The 24,597-nt window shown below is 31.6% G+C and overlaps 1 protein-coding gene across 1 annotated transcript in view; it reads left to right on the top strand.

Annotated features, from left to right (window-relative positions):
• Positions 1-21,552, top strand: part of LOC148281243 (lachesin-like) — a 42,778-nt gene extending 21,226 nt beyond the window's left edge. The window contains exons 7-9 of the mRNA XM_088226983.1: positions 1,818-1,937; positions 20,007-20,177; positions 20,846-21,552. Coding sequence (XP_088083109.1) covers positions 1,818-1,937; positions 20,007-20,177; positions 20,846-21,210 — 656 coding nt within the window. The 3' untranslated portion in view covers positions 21,211-21,552. The remainder of the gene's footprint in view (positions 1-1,817; positions 1,938-20,006; positions 20,178-20,845) is intronic.
• The last annotated feature ends 3,045 nt before the right edge of the window (positions 21,553-24,597 follow it).

Genomic DNA, 24,597 nt, shown 5'->3' with positions numbered 1-24,597 from the left:
ACAAAAGTTGTTCGTGCACGAAGCACTTTGAAGCAAATGGTCACCTGTTTTTTTCAGAATATCTGGACATGTCACCACCTTTTTATTAGAACAACGTAGAACGGTCTATTCTAAACGGTACATCACCATTTGTTTGCCAGAAGTTTTGGAATAAATAAGAAAAACCAATTGCAGAAGAGGAACCATTCTCCACCACGACAATGCAAGCCGTCACACATCAGCTCAAACAAGTGAATTTTTGAGCAGTCAAAACATCGAATTGATGGGTCATCCGCCGTACAGTCCTGATTTTGGCACCCAATATTTTTTTTCTTATTCCTATCAGAAGTTAATTGCAAGGTCAACGTTTTTTGACGCCTGAAAAAGCGGTTAAAATGTTCAAATCACATGTTTTGGAGGTACCTCAATCGGACTTGAAAAAGTGCTTAAAAAATTGGTTCAAACGAATGCAAAAGTGTATTGATCTTCAAGTAGAATATTTTGGAAAACAATGAATCCATTTCCGATTATCAATATTTGTTTTTACTTGTCTATCTCAAAACTTAAGTAGCAACCCTCGTACTATATAATAAATTTTAATATAATTCACAATCAATACACCTGAATTTTACCGTTTCATGTGATTTAGTACGACCACATCGGTGTAAAACCGACGGTGCATGGGCTGTCATTGCACAAAGATCTCTCTCTATTAATTTTGATTGACTTAATATTAGTAAGTATAAGAAAATAATAACTTACCCAGTTTTTATGTCTACCGTTTCGAGACGTACCCATCTCTTCGTCAGAATACTAGTTATACCAACACGTAAACACCAACATACATTTTTACTTTTACTATTACCATAGTATTAGAAATAGTTATTACAAAAAATACATCAATTAAATTCAGATTTATAGGGGGATGATATCACCACCATACTCAAACATGCACTTAAAATTAGATTAATTATATTTTGTGGTATGTCGGTGAATGGGTGATGGTAGGGGTTTTGGAAGGGAAGGTAGTACGAAATTGAGAAATCACGATTAGTCATTTTTTTAAATTGTCGCTTTGCCAATCATCTCATAAATTTAGACCATGACTTTAACAAGGATACAATAGTTAAATTTTTACATTCGAATACCCAAAAAGAACTTTAATAGAATAACATGGAGATGTTTTAAATTTAAAATTATATTCAGCCACTAATATATTTTTTTTTCAATGTAACCCACTTTTTTATTTAAACATTCTTAACTTTCCACCACCTAGTTCTTCCCCTTCCTAACCCCCCCCTCCCTTAATCATGTTCCAGCATACGACTAAATATTAAAAGTCAAATTTTTAGTGCATGTTCGGACACTGTGGTGATCGAATCCCTCCCCTATAACTCGTATTTTCTAATCTTTCTAATTTTTTCGTAATTATGTGGAAGGGTGGAAGTGAATTTTAGTATTTGCACGTTAGTGTAGTGTGTGTCCTGACAAGGAGTCGGGTACGTGTTGAAACCGGTAGACGTTAAAAGTCAGTAAGTGGTTATATACTTATATTTACTTACATTAGTTAAAATGTTTGACCGTAAAAAGTAAATAAAATTTTATTTTCTGTTTTTTTTTTTAAATTTAAATTTACTAACAAACGTCATATTTAATTTAAATTTACTAACAAACGATATTTTTAATTTTTTTTTTCTACAGTCTGAATATTATGTAGCATTTGTTTTATTGAATTTTATTTTCCTTGAATTGTTATCACTGTATCGAAGTTTTCGATTGGATTTCAACGCCCATCATTAGGTTTAATAATGTTGTTTTGAATTTAAAATAATTTTCAGTTCATCCCGTTATACAAGTTCCTAACCAGCTCGTTGGGGCTCCCCTTGGGACTGACGTCACTCTCGAGTGTTACGTGGAAGCATCGCCAAGAAGCATCAATTATTGGCTTCGAGATAACAGTAAGTAAATTTAAAATTTTGATATTAATTAATAGTAACATCTGATCATTTTTTATTTATTTTGACATATATTTAACAAAGAAGATATTTTTTGATAAGGGAAAATTACTTTATGCATTATTTATAGGCCATTTTTCAATAATAAAAATCCTGTCGTCAATTTGTACATGCAATATACTCCATTGGGAGCAAAAATAAAACCTGATTAAACAAACGTGTTATCCTGCCGTCATTAGCAAAAAAGCAGTTTTTTGCAAAAGTCATATTTTGAGATGTGATACCTTTTATTATTGATCCATTTTTTACAAATTTAAATAAATTATTTTTCATAAGGAAAAACACGGTATTTATTTATTTATTTCAATGAAACAAACAGTCGACAATTATATAGTAACATTAAAAAAAAATTCATACTGAAATATTTTTTACTTCATTGCTATATAGTTTGTCAAATGGTTCGAAATTTCGTGTAGAAAATTACCTCCATAGAATTATAATAATCTAGAAACCGCGTACGCGCGTCTCACTGAAGCCGACTAAACAACTCATAAATGTGTAGTTTTACATTTTGGCCATTAGGTATTCTCTAGACGTCGCTTAGTACGAAACTGCAGATTTGAATTCAGCTATGGCGTGTCGTGTCGTTTGTAAATGTCAAAATACTGGTTGGATTAAAAAGGAATACGGTAGGACCACATTTCATATGTAAGAAGCGAATTCACAAATAGTATTATTTGAAAATACGATTATTTTACTATCTGTCAGATTGTTTAACAGGGTAAAGTGGACATTTTGTTGGTATTACCCTTGTAGTCGATTTTTTTACCCAGTGTTTTAGTAACAAGCCTTAGTATAATATTAAACGGTATTTATTTACTTAATTACAAAACGATTATCTCATGTTTTTTTTTTATGCTTCACTAATACAAGTAGCTGTTTTTTTAAAGTCCAGTCAAGAAAATATTTTTTGTAGTAAAATATAATGTAACGCGAAATTATCTAATATTTGTGTAAATTTTGTTCACGGTCTGGCAACATTACGGGGCCACTTCACGCATGCGCGCAAGAGGAGTGTCGGGTAGAAGGGAGACTTTTGAACACAGTACGGTGTATACAAAATTGGTTCTACGCGCCTTCTGGTATATTATAATTCTATGGTTATCTCATATTCAACTTATTTTGTGATTATTGTCAACAATCTACCTTTTGCTCATGGCGACAGTACGAGTATACTTCTAACAGAAATGTAAAACACGTTTAAAAAGGAAATATGGAAGTCTTGATATCTACAGGACTTATGGTCGTTGACTGAGTAATCACTGTTATTCTACGTAAGATGTAGGTAAGCCTATAAAAGTACCGACGCAATGATCGCTTGCCTTTATCTCTACCTCTGCTACCCGCCACTTACTACCAGGTCTTCCGAAATTATCGCTAGCCGCGTCGTAGAAAATATTTGTATAAAACTTAAATTCAATGTTCCATTCTTTTATTTAAATATTCATTTATATACGAGTATCTCATTAACTTTATCGTATTTATTTTTTTCTGGAATAAATAATTTTCAAATATTATGTAAGTTCGACTTCTTTTTATTTATAATGTTTGAAGCAACCCTTCAAAAAATAAAGTGAGGACCACGCGTGAAATGTTTAATGTAGGACTTCCGCTGACTTCCTTCACCATACTTTAGCCTACAATGCAGGCATAAAAACATCTCCACGTAGCCTAGGCACGCTGACTAACCTACCTGCAAAGATAGAATAGAGTCAACGAACTGGGTGTCCAACAACCAACAATAGGCCCCTCAACAGTATTTTTTTTAAAAAAACCTAATTTAGCCAAGTGGTCATAAACCCTGTGACTTCGTTCCTTCCTATAAGACGGTTATCTTATTTATATTGAGAAATATATTTCCTTAAATTTGCTGCAACGGAGATACAAAACATTTTGAGAAGGTGATATGGAAGTCTAAGCACTAACAGGACTTATGACCTCTCATTGGCTGGTCTATGTGGCCACTTTACATACTGTGTAAAATTCACCATTCTGCCTATGTTTACACATCCACATTTACCACTTTCCCTCTTCCATTTGTTGACTTTTCTGAAGTAAAAGAGCTGAAACCTTTATTATGTCGGTGAGTTTCATCCGGCTAAACGAGGCAATTTTTCATCATACAATTTTTTTTACTTCCTATTATTTCTTTAATTTACTTATCTTCTGGTCAATATGTATTTATACCTATTGATAATATAATATCAAACTATGCAGACAAAGCATAATATATTTTGCCGCTGCTATTTGTTATATTTTAAAATTGGTTTTTATTTCAATTTTTTATTTAATTCAAGTCATATTAATACTTTTGCGCTACATTTTAAAAATATTTGGACACTTTAAAGTACAAGATTAAAAAAATATTCAGCATGTTACATACATTTACGTGCTATTTTTAATTTTTTCTAAATCACGTAATCCGTAAATTATTCTGAAACACGTATCGAAAGCTCTTGGAATAAAAATAATATCCATACGTAATAAAATTAAATTTCTTTCCCATATTTACATAGTAAATGTAGAATATCAGTTCATAACCGCAATACCAAAATTATTAATCATCATCATAATACATATTCGCCTTCTACTTAGAATATATGGTGTGCGCAAAGACTCTCAAGGCATCTCTATCAGCTGCCAGCTCCTGTGAATCCTTCCAAGTAAGGTTCGCATCCCGTTCTGAAATAAACTACGACGAACAGTCAGCAGCGAACGGCCTCCTCTCGACGTACCTTATAACGTATTCCACAGTTTTAATGTGAATAATTATAATGGGCCCATAAAAATATCTTTATTTGCATAAGGAAGTTCAAAGCTACAGGAAATTAGAGATAACAATATTTTATTAGGCGTAGTAAAATAAGAGCATTTTATTGTGCTGTGAAGTATAAAAAGAATAATAAAAATACTTTCTCCGTACGTTTCTTAAGAACTACTTTTAAACTTCACAAGTTTTAATGAACAGTTTTTTTAGGATAGCCAATCACTTACATGTTTTGATGTATCTCCAGAAAGCCATATTTAACTGGTTTTCATGGTCACGGACCGAGTAATTTTAAAATAACAAAACTTGAAAAAAACGTAGCGATGATTATACGATACATGAAAATAAAAAAAAACATTTTTCACTTTGTGGTATGACATTTTACACTTATTTGTTTATAAATTTGCATAAACCACTTAATTTTTTTTTAACTACACTTACTACCTCATCGTCAGGAATTTAACTTACTTATAATTACCCGCGTTGCTATTTACATAATAAAATATTATATGAAAGAGACAGAAAATTTTAAGAAAGAGGGAGAAAGAAGATAAAATAAATCATAACGGGAATAGTTTTAAAAGAGGACTCGATGTTAAATTTAATTGATTATTTGAAGTTTTCGATTAATGGCTTTACTAATTTTACTTTAATAAATATTTTTTAGCATAGTTTGATAGTTTAAAATATATATGAAAAAACACAACCCTGAATTTATTTATTCTGACATCTTAACTTGGCTGGTCTGTTTTCCGTTTAAAGGCAAAGACGAAAATGGTTTCTAGAACAATCCGTCCGGAATAAATGTATTTATAATATGAAATCATTTGAATGCGAATTCGCTCGAGGAGGCCAATCAATTACCATTTTGCCTTTGGAGTAGTAATTATTAAGTGTGAAGGTGGGAAAGCCGCTATGTTAGAAGTTTACCTGTTTAAATATTTATCGAAGGGGCACATCTGGCGTTGAGCTCTCGTACACGGCTTTCGGTGGCTACGGAGATTTCTAGAGAGTTCCACCTCTGAATAGAGCCAAGGTATGAATCAAACAAGACTACTAACAAATTCCAATGGGGTTGTCGCCTAAATTTACAAGTTTGAAACGTAAGCGCTCATCTATCGCGTCATGCGGTGAACAAATCGATATGCAAACATATTGTTGGCAAACTTTACTTGTTATTCCTAAGTGTGACAGATCGGTTGTTGTTCCTATTCCGCTGATCTTTTAAAAGCTTTGTGAATAAATTTGTAAACAACAAATGTGATCGGATACGGAACATTTACGGAAATATAATATAATACCATCAACATTTTTTAAGAGTTTCAATGATCGGTTTATGACGCTTGTTTTATTGAGTAAGTACGCCAAACCCTTAAGTTTTCAAACTCATTTAATTTGTTTTCATTTATATTTTTAAACATAATTTATCTATTATTTATTTTTGAGAGATGCTATAGATTTAAATATTTTACGTTTAAACTATTTGGTTTTAGATAACATTTAAAATAGGAGACATAATACACCCAAGTATTATCTGTTCCGATCCGTGTCTAAGCGACAAAAAACACAGTTACAAACAAGTGTTTTAGATTTTTTGTGAATGCAGATATTTCATCATTATTCCCTTTCCGCACCTAATGGTGCCAAGGGCACTGCACAGCGTATCTTGATAATTTTTGTTACATGAAGGTAAGAATCTTACGCTTCAGGTACCAGTCCAGGGACTATGAAATATTCTAGTGTGAAAACACCCTTTTAAATAAATATTTCATATCAACCATGTCGGGAATCGAACCCCAGACCTCTTGCATGGTAGGCTAACGCGCTGACCATTACACCACGAGGCCGATATTTACTCAGTCAAAATCAAATGCTGCCTATGTAACACCTGCATAACACCTATTTTCCTCCCGTGGCAACCGTGCACCATTCAAACCGTGGTACCGCATTGGGGACCAAAACATCAAAATTCTTACTTTTGAGAATAGGCGTCGTAAAAGAATCTTGGGTGTGCGGTAGTTTGACTTTGTGAGAAACTAAGTAATCAGAGAATGGACGGAGCAAACTCCTGTGACAACTGTCGTCAAGCGGAGGCGATGCGGTAAGCTCAGCCATATACTGCGGATGCCTCCTGAGAGCCTGATCACGTTTGTTGGCAGTTTATGTCAGAACTTCGGGACGAGAACCTGACTTGGGAAGACGCAAAGAAGTTGGCAGTCGATAGATATGCACGGAGGCTCTTTGTGGATACCATATGCTCCAACTAGGGAGCGGACATGGAATAATGATGATGAATGTAGTTTGTTGTTAGAATTTCGTTTTAATTCAGTATTAGATATCTTTAGTTAAATTATGTCATTGGATTTAAATATTTGTTTATCTTTAAAAATATATACAAGAGTATACAATTGAGGCGTTTCGTTTTATTAAGACATTATGAAACTTACTTAAATGTTTATAAAGCTTCCTTTCATAAGTACTAACAATAATTGTTGTTAAATAATATAGGTGCATAATGTTGGTAATATGTTGAGATCCGTACATTATGGAGGGCTGAGAAAAGCACTGTCGACAAAATCAAGAAAGGAGCTCTGTGTTGGTATGGACATGTGAAGCGAATGGACAGCGAAAGAACGGATAAAAATATTGACCATGCGAATGTTGATGGATGCAGAAGTAGAAAAAGACTGACAAAGAAATGACATGACCAAATCCAACAAATACTTGAGATGGATATGTTAAAAGTCAGAATAATCGGCGCGCGTCTATGAGAAGATGAGAAGATCTGTATTTTTTTATTTTTTTTTATTTTCTTTTATTCAGGAAACATACAGTACAGTTAGAAAGTTTAATATTTTACACAATTGGACTTAATTCTAATGGACCAGTGAAGTTTCCCTATTAAAAACAATTTATAAATTAAATATATTTGTAATGTTACATAACAATATGTATGATATGTGTGCCCTACTTTAAGATTTAAATTTTTTTAAAAAGCAATTAAATGTAAGGTTAATTATGAAAGTATAAAAAAGAGAAGGAAAAAGAAAACATAAATGAAAGTTGTTTAAAAATTAAAATTTAAGTGAAAAAAATATATTTTAAGGTTTGTTGTTTGTAGTGAGTATTTACAAATGGAAATAATATTAAAAATGAAGAAAATTTGTAAGAGTCATTAAGAATTAAGAATGCAAATAAAGAATGAAAAACATGCTCAGATGTAAAAATAAAATAAAATAGTAATAACATTTTTTTTTAAAGAAATATGACGTTCTATCCTCTTTCCCTCATGAGGAATTTGACTTTACTTTTCTTGGTTTATATAGAAACCATCATTACTTTTTTAAAAAACCCAAATCTATTAGTTCCATTATTCACTTCTATCATTATATAGTTATCAAGTTTCCTAATAAGACAAAACACGTCACATTGTATACTTTTACGTATGTTTTTAAAGATATAAGTCAAATTTTATCCAAAAATATTATTTTATTTTGGATTCATTGCCAATAATTTAGTGTTTTTGACTCGATTACTATTTTCATGTATTATTAAAAATAATAAAAATCAAGGGAAGATAAATCGACCTCGTAATGTGGTAAACTATGCTTGAGGTCCTTGTCTGATTCTATGTAAGGTGGACGAAAAATTTTGATCTCAAAAGTTTTTTTATTTCAAGTTTTACAATGTAATACTCGTATTTAAGTCTCCGTGGACAAGCACATGAAACATAAACTGATCACCTTACCTTTTATGCAACACAAATTATCCATAAATACTTTACTTGGTAGACTTATGCTGTGTCCTATGCACGACTGAATCTGAATACGTGAAAGAAGATGGTGATAAATATCTTTGTATTTTGTTAATTAAACCAAATCAATAAATAAATGCTTTCTCATTTCAATCTCTTAACGATTTAAAAATACAATCTTGAAACACTGCCATTAAAAACACCATTTAAATTTAAAATGTTTAGCCGACCTTATTTGAAATCAAAGCCACGATGATATGCATTTTGGGTGAATGTAACTACATTATAAGAACGGCTTTCCAAAATATAAAAGTATTTCAGAAAATAATAACATACGGTATCTGGAAAAGTCCTCTGATAACTTTACAAGGAGTAATGGAGCAAACTCGTAAATGTTAAATGGAAGAAAATGAGAAAATAAATAGGGCCATTGATCATAGAATTCAGTTTGTAAAGCAAATGGCTGCCATGGGCTATAGTACTCGTGCAGCTGCAAATAGACGTGTCACTTTAGTGTTTCCCGCCACGGATCGAGTCTCAGCTCCGGTAGAGGAAGGAAAATGGAGAAATGTTTTTCGTTGCTTTTTATTACCCGTTTAATTTCTCAATAACGCGGAGAAAGACAGTATATTTTTATGTTAATGTTATGCTCCCTACATTCTGTTCCAAACAAGTTTAGCATTTTAATGATTAATTTTCCTTGTTAACATTTTAAATTCTAGAATGCACTGTTAAAAAACACACTTTGAAATTAAATGAACAAAAGATAACATGGTGGTTAATAGCTCATTATTTTAATTTTGACGTGAATAAAAAGTTAATTTATTTTTTTTATATTCTGTTTTATAAGATATTTTACCAAGATATTAACATTTACCGTACACTTACGAATACCGGCCGAATATACATAGAATTTACCCTGTGCCCGGCCCATTTTTGTGAAATTTCATGCTTTGTGAAGGGTTTCTTCAACGTGTAATAATTATGAAAATACTCGATTAAATCAATTTTAACTTCTCATATTTATTAAGATCAATTTAATTAGTCATTTTTGAATGATAGTTTTGCCAACATTTGCCTTTATGGAGAGCCACATTGCAATGTTTGCACATATATCTACAGGGTCTCACTCATTTTTTGTGCTTTTTATCCCGGAGCCGTGTTAACACGTGATTATAATCGCAACGAAGAATCGCCACCCATACTAATCAGCGAGGAGAACGACTTAAAAAAAATAGTTTAATATTTGTTTACATACTATACTTCACACATACATTTACACAAACACACGCATACTCATACACAATATGCTTAATCCTATTTTTGCAAACATTTTATTTCGATTCTCTTACTTTTTCTTTTCCTAGTAGAACCACTTCAATACCTTTTCTTTTTTATACCTCTAATATTTACCAGTGGTCTACCATTCTATATTTTGCCTATGTTACTCTAATGCTTACACTTGGTATATTATTGATATACATGGAATGTTTAATGTGCGACACCTATATAATACTTGTAATTTCTCATTTTATATTTTATGCTGACTTCTGTTTATTTAAACTATTGAGTTACCCATCACCGGCGAGTTAAGCGTATACTATCAAAATGTGCGGGGTTTAAGAACAAAGCTACTGAAATTTTCACAAAGTGTACTTAATAACGACTTTGATATAATTGCTGTCACGGAGAGCTGGCTTACTGATGGTATAGCTGGCCCCGAAATAATAGACGATCGATATGATCTGTTTCGATGTGACCGTGATATATCCAGTACCGGCCGATCTCGCGGAGGTGGTGTCTTTATTGCAGCGCGACGTACACTGCGCGCCCAACACAATATCAACTGGCAGTGCGAGGCTGACTGCACTTGGGTCACCATTCCTTCAGGTAACTTTAACCATAACAATCAACTTCACGTAGCATGTGTATATATACCTGGTGGCCCCAATCACACCTCTCAGTTACAAAATTTCTGTGATTTAGTAGACCAGCTCTCCATCGACAATCCTGACGACCAATTCCTAATAATGGGAGATTTTAATCTACCACACATGACTTGGGAACGAGATCCTGTTTCGCTACCTCTTAAACCTCATATCATAGGTAGTACAGATTATATTTTGAGTGAGTGCATGTCATTTTCTGACTTGCACCAGTATAACGGTACAGTGAACTTAAATGGCAGGTTGCTTGATTTAATGCTTAGTAACGTAGAATTAAGGGTTCAACGTAGTGATATTACATTGGTTAAAGAGGATAGTCATCATCCAGCACTTCTTGTTGAATTGAATATTTTAAACGCCCGGACACTACCTGAAGTGGAGCGTGTTGCGTTTAATTTTAAGCGCGCGGAATTTGAATGTATTAATTCCTTTCTTTCGACTATTGATTGGGAAACAAAATTTTCTAATTGTGATTGTGTGAATTCTGCAACACGGGAATTTTATTTAGAGTTAAAAAATGTTCTCAGTGAGTTTGTACCTCTAAAAACACTGAAAAATAACTCATATCCTCGCTGGTACAGCTCATCTCTCATAAAAATTATTAAGGAGAAATCCAAATATCATAAAAAATGGAAAAAATACAATAATCCACGTGATTATGATACATTTGTTTTGCTCCGGGCCAGGCAAAAAAAAATACAAAAAGAATGTTTTAAAAAATTCATACTCGAAAGTGAGAAAGCTATTGTGAACGATCCTAAATATTTTTGGTCTTTTATTAAAAGTAAACGTAACTCTAACAACATTCCCTTGAATATGCAGTATAAAAACCAAGTGTCTAATAATGCCCAAGAAGTAGTCAACCACTTCTCTAATTATTTTAATTCGGTCTATACTCAAAGCAATTTGATCGATGAAGCCTGCATAACCTCCCCACTCCATCAAAGCACACGCAATGTTGCTACATCTTCAATTAACTTTTCTTACGACGATGTCCGTAAAATTCTTACTAAATTAGATTCTAGCAAAGGTGCTGGAAGCGATGACATTCCTCCATTATTCGCAATCAAATGTGCAAATCAACTTGCCAAACCTCTAACAATTATATTCAATCGCTCATTAAAAGATGGAGTCTTTCCGAGTCACTGGAAAAGAGCACTTATCATTCCCATTCATAAAAGTGGCCTTAAAAATAAAGTTGAGAATTATCGACCGGTCTCAATCTTACCAGTGTTTAGCAAAATATTTGAAATGTTAGTTTATAATCACCTTTTATCTGAAGTTGCTTTACACATTCCAAATGAACAGCACGGTTTTATGCGGAAACGATCAGTAGTTTCTAATTTAACGCTCTTCACAACCGATATTGCTGAGTATATGGCCAAGGGATTACAATCTGACGTTATTTACACTGATTATTCAAAGGCGTTTGATCGTGTTGATCATTCAATCCTCTTAAAAAAGTTAATAGCAATCGGAATTAATAGAGATCTCTTATGTTGGCTTGGTTCTTACATCAGTAAAAGGAGTCAGGCAGTCGTCGTTGGCGGGCACTCTTCTGACTTTTCCTTGCTTCCATCTGGTGTCCCTCAAGGTAGCCACTTAGGACCCCTTTTATTCAATGTATATGTTCATGATATAGGCGATTGTTTTAATAACTCTAAATACATTATGTATGCAGACGACATGAAGGTATACTTAAATATTGAAAATACTAATGACTGTCATAAAATGCAGGAGGACCTCACTAGACTGTCGGTTTATTGCATAAATAATAAACTATCGCTTAACCCTGAAAAATGCCTAAAAATAACATTCAAAAGAAAGACCCGTGCCATCGATTTTAATTACAAATTAAATAATACAAATATTAAATCTGTCGAAACCGTCCGTGATTTAGGTATCCTCTTAGATGAAAAATTAACTTTTAATCGTCACATCGATGGTATTACTGAAAAATCTTTTAGAACACTAGGATTTATACTACGCACAGGCAAACCGTTTCAAAATACCGATACTCTTAAAAAATTATATTTTCTTATGTTCGTAGTTTACTAGAATTTTCTTCACCTGTCTGGTCTCCTTATTATAAAATTCATTCCTGCAAAATTGAAAGAATTCAAAAAATGTTTATAAAAAATTTAAACCGTAGATTACATCTCAATTTTCCAGATTATCGCCAAGCGTGCGTTTTTCATAATATCCAAACTCTCGCTGATAGACGAACCACAGCTGATATAGTGTTACTCACCAACATAATATCTGATAAAATAGATTCCCCCGAATTGGTTAACCGCATTCATCTTAAGGTACCACAGAGACAAACGCGTTATACACAACTTTTCCACATACCTAAATGCAGAACAAATTCGTCAAAAAACGCTACGATTAACCGTATTATGGATACGTATAACAGGAAATTTAACGAAATAGATATATTTACCAAAAATATTAAATTTATCAAAACTGCCATAGGTAATAAATTGTCTTTGTCCGCATCCTCCTCTCCGTTGCTCTCTATCCTTGAACATATATAAGTTTTATAGTGAGAAGATCTTTTAATATAATTATGTATCCCCGTACTGCGGGCCAACTGTTTGTGACACCTGATTTTTATAATCCGAATCATTTCTATTAAACTTATATGTTATTCTTATTTATATATTATGTAGGTGCATATAATATGCATTTGTGTGTTCGTTTTGAATCAACGTTCGCGTATTGTCAATCCTTATTTTATTGTTGTCATTATTTCGTATTTACTGCATTTTGTGATTACCTACTGTATTGTATAGGACTCGTCGCACATTATTCATTCGATGTGTATCAGTTAAATTTAAAAAAGACTACGGTTCTTCAGAATACGGTTTTGAAATTTAACATACTTAAAAAAAAAAAAACAATTTATATCATTTCGTCATTTGAATTTTAACAAAAAGGTTTCTAACTTTTTACTAAGCTCTTTATTGTACCATTTTTAATACAATTTACAAGTTTTAAGCAAATATATTATTTTCATACTTACGCACCCATACAAACGCACCCTCTCCCTCTTTCATTCCCACACGCACATGTATCCTCTCCCTCATTCATTCACGCATACACACATTCACATACACATGAATACAAACGTCACACAAATAAAATTACTAAACTTCTTTTCTTATATATTATGTGTCATTATATTTACAGTGGATTTTTTTAATTGGCTTTAGTATTGTTAAGATTTTTCTAATTATTTTGTTTATGTAATAGCTGTAAAAATCCCAAATAAAATGAAATAAATAAATAAATAAATAAATAATAACCACGCGTAATGTCCCGATCCCGTGTTTTCACGTAGTTTACCAGCAGTAAAAAAGGACTGATAAAAGTAACTAGATGTCAATAAAATGCACTTTTTTGAACTGCTGTTAAACCACGGTACCGGGACACAACGCGTGGTTATATAATCACGTGTTTACACGGCTCCGGGATACAAAGTGTTGAGGATCAAATATTAGTCCATAATACATCAATAGTAAAAATACATTTTTTTCAAAGACTTTCTTGAGCATTTCCTTAATTTTCAGGTTTCTAAGAATTACAATGTATTATCATAATATCAATAAATATTTAATATTCATGATATATCTTTTATTATTCATAATTTATGTACAATGATAATTGTGATATAAACAATATAGGAAAACAAATATTTATGGTTAAATGGAGTACATTTTGCCCCTGATAATATCTTTAAGTCTTACCATTTTTTTTATTAAAATAAAATAAAAATTAACCATGGAAATATCATATAAAAACAATATTATGAGTTTTTCCAAATGTTTGTAGACAAAAAACAGGATTTCACCCCCTAGGGAGTAAATAAAAATTTATAATAAGCATTATATAGTTAATCTTAATGAATACAATAATTAGTTCCTCTATTGAAGTAAAACCAACTGATCCAAGAAGCAGTTTCTTAATTGAAAAAAATATTTCAGGCGTTGCCTAGTATGTGAAATAATTCGTTCAAATGAATCTTTTCACAACAATAAAGATTTCAGCTCTTGAATTTCGCTAAAATCCACAGGTGGAAGAATTGAAGAAATATGGATGTTTAAACATAGGCAAAATAGTTAATGTTACACAGTGTGTAAAATAACCTCCTTAACCAGCTAATGACAGGTCATAAGCCTTGTAAAGGCCTAGATTTCCATATTCCTTTCTCTAAAATGTTCTTCGACCCTGTTGTAATTTGTTAATATTATATTCATTATGATACTAACCTAGTGCTGAAAAAATAACAAAAAGTACATTTACATTTACGCGGTTTTGTCTTTTGAATATCAATTGATAGTTTTAATAACATTGACTTCTCGTATTCTCTTTAATGGCTTATATTATAATTTATACTTTTTTGGCCATTAGTGAATGGATTTTTTGCCATTTGAATTTTCAGTTTACTTTTATTTCTTCTGTTTACAAAAATGGCCAGGTCTTGATTTTACAATTGGACATCAACATCATTATTCAATGTTTGCTCCCTAGCTGAAGCAAACGGTGTTCACAAAGATCCTCCAAAGATTTTTGTCGGCTGCAAGCGACTGTACATCCTTCCGAGTCAGGTTCACGTCCCGTACTTCTAACACGAACAGGCAGCAGTGGACGTCCGGGATGTCAAGAATTTGATAACTTGTAAAGAAGCGCAAAGTGGCGCAGTTGGTAAGACGGCCAACTGTAAAACTGGCCTCGCGTGTTCGATTCCCGCCAGTTGCAAGAAAAAATCCAAGAAAGATTTTTCTTCAATTGGTCTAGGTGTTGTGGTGTATTTTTCATCACCCCCTTCCATATCCCTTCTATTCCACCTGCTGACAAGCTTAAGAATAGAGGCGTAGCGGGTTATTCCTTAATAAAAAAAAAGGCAAGAGTAGTTAAGGCTCTCAGGAGACATCCACAATACATGACCAAGCTAACCAAATAACGTCCGCTTGATGACTTCGTTGACGATCACTTAGACGAAAGCTTCTCAATCCTGAGCAGTGCGAAACAGCTTCTCCACAGTTCTAATCCTGGTCCATGCATGGATGTTTCGAAGCCAGGAAAGCTGTTTTATTCCGACCCCTCTACATCCCTCGATTTTCCCCTTCATGACAAGTTGAAGTGTGGCATATTTATCACCTCTCAACACATGGCCAAAATATGGATTCTTACGGAGCTGAACAGTGGTAAATAGTTCTCTACTAGTATAGGCTCTACGTAATACTTAATTGTTGGTTATCATATCAGTACAAGACATTCTTAATATTTTACAGTGGATCCACATTTCAAATCCTTCAAAGTGGTTTATAATAGTAACTTAAGAAATTCACGTGCCTACATCGTATAGTAAGGCAGACCATACATAACATTTGACCATTCGTTGTCTCAGCTTAAGGTTTATGTTATCGTCACAAAGCAGATTTTTCATTTTGTTAAATCCTGTTCGGGCTGCTTTTATTCTGCATTTTATCACAATTTCGGGGTCTAGATTTTCAGCAATGATACTGCTTTAGTACTTTAACTGTTTCAATCTCTCAATATTGACATTTTTTAGTTTAAATTTTACATTTAGATGACTTTCTCGGCTAAAAACCAAAAGTTTAGTTTTGTTTCCATTAATATTTAAACCAAAACGTTCACCAACGGAGTTAATATTATCAAACAGCTCTTGAAGGTCTTGTATATTGTCTGCAATTAGATCGGTGTCATTTGCATAACTTATATTATTGATAGCTACACCGTTTACTTTTACATCGAGATTTGTACCAATCAGCGCTTCTCTGAAGACCAAGTCAGAGTACAGGTTAAACAAAGTAGGCGAGAGAACACAACCCCGTCAGACCCCTCGCTGAATGGGAATACCTTGTAAAGCATTTCCATTTTCCAGTTTAATAATAGTGTTCTGTTCCCAATACAAGTTTTTTATTATTCTCAATAAGTGGATTATGATCTGATCCGATATCGGTTCAGTGATATGTTGTGGCACGTTTTATACTGTTTCTGAATCGTTCTCCCACCAATGAATAATCTATTTGATTTCTGATTTGACTGGAGCACAATGTGGTGATTTCTATGTATACACATACAGTCGGCTTTTTGGGAGCTTAAATCATGTATTTATATTTTTGTACTTAATTTCTTATAAAGTCAAACCACCGCACACTTGAGACTCTTCTGAGACATTTTTACTCGAAACTCAGAATTTTGCTGCTTTGGGCCCTGGTGAGGTATCACGATTCGCATCCGTAGAGGAGAAGAGGTGTTTAGCAGGAGTTATAAAGGTGGCATTTGGTTTGGCATGACAATTAGATAAACCTAATCTTATGAATATTGACCTGTATCAATACTTATCAGCATTTACCATTTTCCTTACACATCTTTGTGGAATTGTTAAAACTTCTTCAACATTTGTAGTGTTGCCCAAAACAATAATTTCTTACAATCAATGTAACATAGAGTTTTCTTGGCAAATATGTAATAAAATACGTATCTTCCATCACAAAAGGGGATTTCAAGTCAAATTACCAGGTTATCACAACTGTAAAAGTAGGATTCTTTTCAGGTCTGGATATTCCAAAATATTTTGAATGGTATTTTTGTTTGTAAAATTATATTTTTTGTCGAGTTTAAGCCAGGTTAAAAACACGCATTGAAATTGAATAAGTTTTATAAAAGTATTTAATATATATTAAAAATAAATAAATGGGAATAGAAACACAATATTTAGACAGTTAAAAAGTAAAAAATATAAAACAAATTGTCTAAATTATTTACTAAAAAACACGTAAGGACCAAATAAAAATTAAAACCATATAAAATATCTAGTGTTGCACAAATGCAAAAGGTTTGCAGTGTTGAAATGTAACCAAATATATCAAGCTGTTTGTAAACATGCCATGAACGCTATTAGCGGCATCTAGCTTCTACACCATATTTCCTTAGAAATACAAGATCGTGGCAGATGGAAAATAAAAACGTCTAAGCTTATTACGTGGAGCAAATTCAAAACTACATACTCATGTATACCCGTGTAGTGTTTATGATGAGGGTGTGAGTTCATATGTATGGGAAAATAGCGGGATACTATGTGCATATATCCAGTGCGTTCATTTGTTATAAATCATCTGACGTCAAAGGAAATATTCCTAATAAAATACTTCTCTCATAATGTATCGTGCATAATATTCTACAGATTACTTTTTGCAGTTCTGAACGTGAGTGAAATAGACGTCACAAACTTTGTCTCTTCTGAAATGGATTATTTTTAATTTCATGATTTTACGAAAATAGTATGGCGATCTCGGTTACAGCAAAATGCGATTTGGTCTGGTAAAAATTATAAATACAAGTGTAGTAATTAGAGTATTTTCATTATTTTCTATAATAATTAAGATTGATGTAAAGCTTAAAATTAAAATTTATTAAGACTGTTGAAATTATTCGGGACATCAGTATTTGGTCAAATTGTGAACTCAATTACATCAAATTCATTATTATTGAAAGTACTTATTTTTCTTTTTTTAAAAAATAGGTTGAACCGATACCCAAGTGATTTGCTCTTCAAAGAATTTCAAGTGCTAGATATTCGTCAACAGTATATTTTGAGGTCAGTAGCGGTCACACATATCAACAGGGAAAAATACGCAAGGGTTTGTCATGTTTATAATACTAGACTCTCCGATAAGGATCTAATTCTACAGAGAGGAGTTAATAGTTTTTTGGCTCAAAAGCATCAAAATTATATAGGCCCGAAGGGTATATAACCTTATCCTAGATTCGTGGAAATGTGGTGGGATTGCCAGGCTGAGGAAGGTGTTGACTGCATTTTAAATCCATATTGGTCGGAGGGAGTCAGAGAAATTGTTGTCCGATGTAGAAGGACGTAAGCTGGTTTTTCGATTAACTAGTAATGACTTAAGACTTAGGATATAGAGATTTTGGTATTATTTATGTTTTCTCTGGATATTTTTTGTTTACTTTTAGGACTGAAAAAGCACACATTATGATAAAGCTGTAATTATTTTTTAATATTATTATAAAATACATAATTTACTGCCTTAGAACGGGGAAGCTATCCCTATTAAGGCAGTTTAGATGAACCAATAGCAAAAATAAAAAATATATATGTTTACTTTTACTACTTAATAAATTTGTTGTTTAAATAATTACTTGTAAATTGCTGTAATAAATATGAAAAAAAATAAATAATTAAAGTTTGTAGTATTGTCTTACTTGTTCATAATATTTTTTTTGACATATTTTATTTTTTGGCACCACAACGAGCCAGGGGACCCAATTACAGTCATGAATTACAACACATAACATTCAGGCTTGAGAAAAATCACATTGAATTATTGTTTTCTCACCGGAAATCGAACCCGTAATCATCCGTGCGTGCGTTAAACGTCTTAATTACCACACAACGGAGCCCAGCGTATTGATAAATTCCTATGCTTTTTATTTGAATTAGAAAACCGCAAAAAAATTTGATTTATAATTTGTTTGGCGTGATTAAAATTCTGTCTATAAATTTCAGACGCAATGAAAACATGAAAAAAAATAGGATCTTTTTTATCAAAAACTAATTTCAAAGCTTGGTTTATAAGAGGACAATATAATTGACAGAATCATGTTGTCCTGTCTCAGTTTCATGAAAAGACTTAACCGCACAACAGGATATGACAATTTGGCCGTAGTTCACACTCAGAAGACTAAGAAAAATGAATGCGCAACAACACGCGTTACCTCTAGGCGTCTATCTCTAGGACAATGTGTCAATCCATTGTCTTTTATCTCAAATTTCTGTTTACACAAAGATAACAGATCCGATGCTGGGACACGAAAGTATTGCCTCGTCCTCGAGTAAATGCTACTTAACTCAAATAGGTACTGGTAAATTGGAGGAAAGAGAGTGGAATTCATCTATCGCACAGTAAGTTTAATTTGAAGTTGACAATACTACATATCATCGTTACGCCAGGCAATATCTTTTTTTTTTGGTTCTTTTAACTTCTCATTTAGATTAAACAATTTTGATTTAACGAAACATAGTTAAATATTTTGTCAAAATAAAATGACGTATTTTTTTGCCACCAATAAAAATGTATTTTAAAATAACATTCATCATAAAATGATACATTGTTTAAATAATATTCTTAAAAAAATATAAATGTCACTTAACAGATATTACCGGCGCAACGACGATATTTATACTAACCTAAAATTTATATCAAAATAGTATGTATACAAGCACAATCAAAAGTAATTATCTGAATGATATTGATGTTTTCTGTACATGTTTTATAATTAAATTCCAAATTCATTATATTAATAAATCTCAATGGAAAAGTTTTATATTTTGTTTTATTTATGTGCTCGTTCAGTCCTGAAGATGCGTACTAAGGCAAAAACGCTAGTTTATCAAATAAAACAAAATAATTCAAATTAACCGGGGAAGTTTATAAATGTTGTTTTCAAAATGATCTGGCAACCAATTATCTTATTTTGTTCTTTTTCTCTAGATGAGATGGTTATTTCTTCTAACAAGTACGTGGTCCACAGTTTATCGAAGTCAGTGTTTGAGTCCAAAATGACCCTAACAGTTCGAAGATTGCAAGTTTCTGATGTCGGTGGATATCGGTGCATTGCGAAGAATTCTCTTGGTGAAGTAGAGAGTAATATTCGTCTATATGGTGAGTTCATAAAAACTAATACCATTGATAACTATTTTTTGTTACTTAGTATTATTTTATTCAAATAGGTTGCGTAATATATTTTTTTTATTTCAAACACGATATGACGAAAACCATTTTTTTGTTTGAATTTGTGGAATCCATTAAAGCACTTTTTCTTTTTTAGAATACCATCAATCATTTTAATTTTTTTAAGTACTATATTTTATTTTATAATTCAATCAAATTTAGGGGATTTCTTGTTTTTTTTTTAACAGTACAAGAGCCAAAGTGTTTTCAAAAGAGTTTTATTGTGGCTTGTGCGAAACTTTAGTTTCGTAATATTAAAAATATTGCCTAGGCTTATATTTTGTAAAAACATAAGCGCAGGCAACATAGATTTTTATCATATCATAGACTTTTTTAGTTATTAAAAAAAATCATAAATCAAGCATTATTTTTTTTTAAGAAAAACGTTAATACAGAACGATTATTTTCATTTTGAGAATTGTAAATTTCATCTCATTACTTATAACAATACTTTATCTTAACATGGAAGCTTATTTTAAATATTTATACTGAAAATGCAAAAAATGGATTTTACGTGAGAAATGTCATGTACCTATAGCGGTTCCAAAAAATTCCTTCAAAGCAACCCTTTTTTCATAACGCCATTGTTTTCCTATTAGAAATACCCGGTCCCACCAGAAAATCACCTCAGTATGAAGACAACGAAGAAGTTGACTATTCTGAGAATGACGCCGGGTTGGGCAACCAGTTCGGCTCTGCAGAAGTAGGAGACGACGATGATGATGCAGAAGATGACCTTGACAGTGGTGGAAGTGACATCGCCTTCGTCAGCAAAGTCCGAAACGTTCCGCCACCTCATCCTCAAGGAAAGCAGCCAGCCTCCAACCATAAAATTAAAGGTGGTTCGAAAAACGTTCTAGAAAATAGAATAGAAGGAAACAAGTCTACAAGGCGAACACCGAATATTGTAACACTTACTTTTGTTACACTTTTTGTGGTATTGACACTTAAATTAATATCTTAATTTTTATTTTCGGATTCTCGTATCATTATTTATTCTTCTATTATTATATACGGCAAGCCTGATATATGGATGATGTTAAATAGGTACTTTGGATTTAAACTGAAATATTCTATAAAAGCTCTTAAAAATGCAACAATCTCTCAGCTAATTAGTACGTTATAATTATAATAAACATATGTTTACTTTATTCTTAAGATATATTTACCCCTCCGAAAGCGATAAAATGGTTTTATTATTGAATGCTTATTTTAACAAGGCTCATAAAACAATGTACATGCGGCTCATAAGTAAACAAATGAAAAAAATAATAAATCTTTTCTCAAGTTTTTTTATTTTTTATAATCAGTACATATGTGTATATCTATATATGTATTACAAAGAATATGTTTTTTATTATAAAACATGATTTTTTGCATAAATGTGAATAGTTTTTCAATTTTTTAAAAATATATCTGCACATTACATCCAAACCTACCATCAGTATTATAAAAGTATGAAAAGAAAAATGATGTCATTAAAAATGAACGTTGGTAAAAACAGATAATTTTTGTAAAAACTTTTTTAACAAAAAAATATGTATTATTCAAAAATAATGCTAAGTACCTTTATTATAGCAAAAAAACGTGTATTCAACTATTCCTGTGTTTACATATTACAACAGAGATGAAGAACATTTTAGAGAAGGTAATTTAGAATTCTAGGAATCTACAGGGCTTATGACCAGTCATTGGCGGGTTTAAGAGACCATTTTACACACTGTGTAACATTCACCATTCTGTTTTCATATTTGAACATCTGTATTCCTGCAATTATTTCATTTGTTGATGTTTGTGAAGTTAAAGAGCTGGAACTTTTATTAATGCGTATGAGATTCATCTAATTGAATTATTTAACCTACATACTAGGCAACGCCTGAAAATCTTATTTTTTCTATATCTATACTTCTTCATGAACTAGGTTTATTTAAGAACAATATTTTGAGTTTATCCAAATATTTGTAGACAAGAACTGGATTCCAAATATTGTTGATTTTCTCTGTTGTTTTATACACATTGTGAAAGATGGCGTCCACTAACCGAATTTAGGTAATTTGGAGTGATTTTTTAAAAATCGAATAATTTTTTGATTTGTTTTTTTTTAGTATTGTTTTTTCATTACGTAAATTGATAATAAAAACTTACCGATTATTTATTTAAGATGAAAAGTAAAAATATTATTTGGTAACATTTAAAAGTAATTTAAAAGGTACCGCAGTCGTCGTTTGAGTTATATTTAATCCATATTTAAATTTATTTCAATAGAGAAGGAAAACATTTTTCAGAAGGCAATATAGAAGTCTAGGCATTTACCCTCTGTTGAAATAAATTACAATATGAATAACTCCCTGGAGAGGAAATCCAACCAGTCTGCAAGCATTTGAATTAACTCAAATATTTTTTTATCTTCAATCCTCTCGAAAGTTTAATAACATTTTATATTGAAACTCTTTCTTGGCCTTACAAAGTGCCACATATTAGCGGGTTTTTGGTCGCCTCGAAAAACATTTGAACGTATCCATTTCGGAATAAATATAAAACATCATGGAGTGACGATAGCAGTTGATATTGAAAGTTCCACCCTTATGTACTTGGGGGTAACACAAACACCAAGGGTTGGGAAAATTGTGTGTTTATAGCTTTACGATAACACCGCAAGCGATCGCTTACGGTCGCCATTTTCCGCCGCGATTTTTAATGTAAGCAGACAAGCTCTACCGCCATGTGGAAAATATAAATCTTAAACATTTTAAATTAAACCAAAAATGTTTAAATTTACGCATACTATTTTATCAATAAATAATTATATTTGCAAATTATTAAAATTAATTTAATCGTTTTTCTATTCTTATTTTAAAAATCTTTTTTTTAAAAACTTGTTTTATAGTAGGTATCGTATATTTCACCATCATCATAAATTCCTTTCTACACCTAATGACGCATAGGGCACTGCATTTGGACACCAATCGCAGCATATCTTGATCATTTTTTAAACATGAGGCTAAGATGATCAGTCATACGCTTCAGTTACCAGTCCAGGGACTGTAAAATAAAGAATAAAAACATCATTTCAATCAATATTTCATATCAACCATGTCGGGAATCGAATCTGAGACCTCTTGCATGGTAGGCAAACGCGCTGACTATTACAAGGCTGATGTAAATTTATGTGTTTATTATTTTTTTATAAAATTATCCTTGATTTTCCATTTTCGTAAACTAAGATTTTATTTTTATTCTTTGTGCATTTTTTAATCATTAATATCATGATACTTCAGTTTCTGAATTATTGTTTTAAAATTATGTACGTATATTTCATCAAGGTTACATATATATGAGTAAATAAAATACTAAGTATGGTTTCACGTAACTCTTAAATAACATGAACATTCGTTACGTCCATTTGATATTTGTTTAAACATTACATTTATTTTTGTTCCTTTTTGCTTTGTCAATAATTTTTCACCAAGAGTAAACTATTAAAAAAAAACTCTTCGATAATTTTACATCTACAACAACTATCGAACCAATAAAGAAAATAGACGACTACACGTGTCTGCTTTAGCAAACAATCTTAACTCCTTTCATTATTATATATTTTCATTACTTTTTATAAATCCATACGACCATTTAAACCATGTTTATCTTAATTATAATAATAAAAATACTTTAAAGTTTTATTCCACATTTATTTCTAATTATTTTATAGATGTTTTACCAGTGACCAAGTTTCGTCATGACTGACATCGTCAGACTGGTCCGGTCTATAATTATAAATAAAAGTGGAATAAAACTATAAAGTATTTTTATTATTATAATTAAAATGCAGTTCCACCAAGAAATGTCAGTAGAAAAACTCATGTTTATCTTGTTTTTATAAGTAAATTATGTACCTTCAAAAGTAATCAATTTCTTGTCACATTTCCTTATAATATAATTATTTGCCTGATTTAATTCTTAAAAATGCATTTCGAAGTAATATTATACACATGTATGCAAGTTCTATGAATATTATTATATATTCACTTATCCAAAATGATAAATCTAGTTATCTTTGAATAAAATACAAAATTAAAGATTGTTTAAAAAATTTGTACATATTTTAAAACATGCAAATATTTTACAATGTTATTTTAAAAATATTCAACAGTTTATAAGTGTACGATACATATAATTTGTTTGCTTTATTTAAATAGTTGAGTCTTGTAACAAAAATAATGTTTGAAATGTTATTTGCACATTTTAGTTATGAAGTGTTATATTTATTACAAAATAATATAATAAAAACCATTATTTGTATTTTATATTAAATTTTTTTGTTTGTCAATATTTTATATTATAAAAATGAATT

This window comes from Micrasema longulum, unplaced genomic scaffold, assembly GCF_059751315.1.
Source record: "Micrasema longulum isolate JH-2025_06_02 unplaced genomic scaffold, ASM5975131v1 h1tg000482l, whole genome shotgun sequence".
Taxonomy (NCBI): Eukaryota; Metazoa; Arthropoda; class Insecta; order Trichoptera; family Brachycentridae; genus Micrasema; species Micrasema longulum.
The sequence above is the reverse complement of the archived record's forward strand: the minus strand, read 5'-3'. Positions and strand labels throughout refer to the sequence as shown.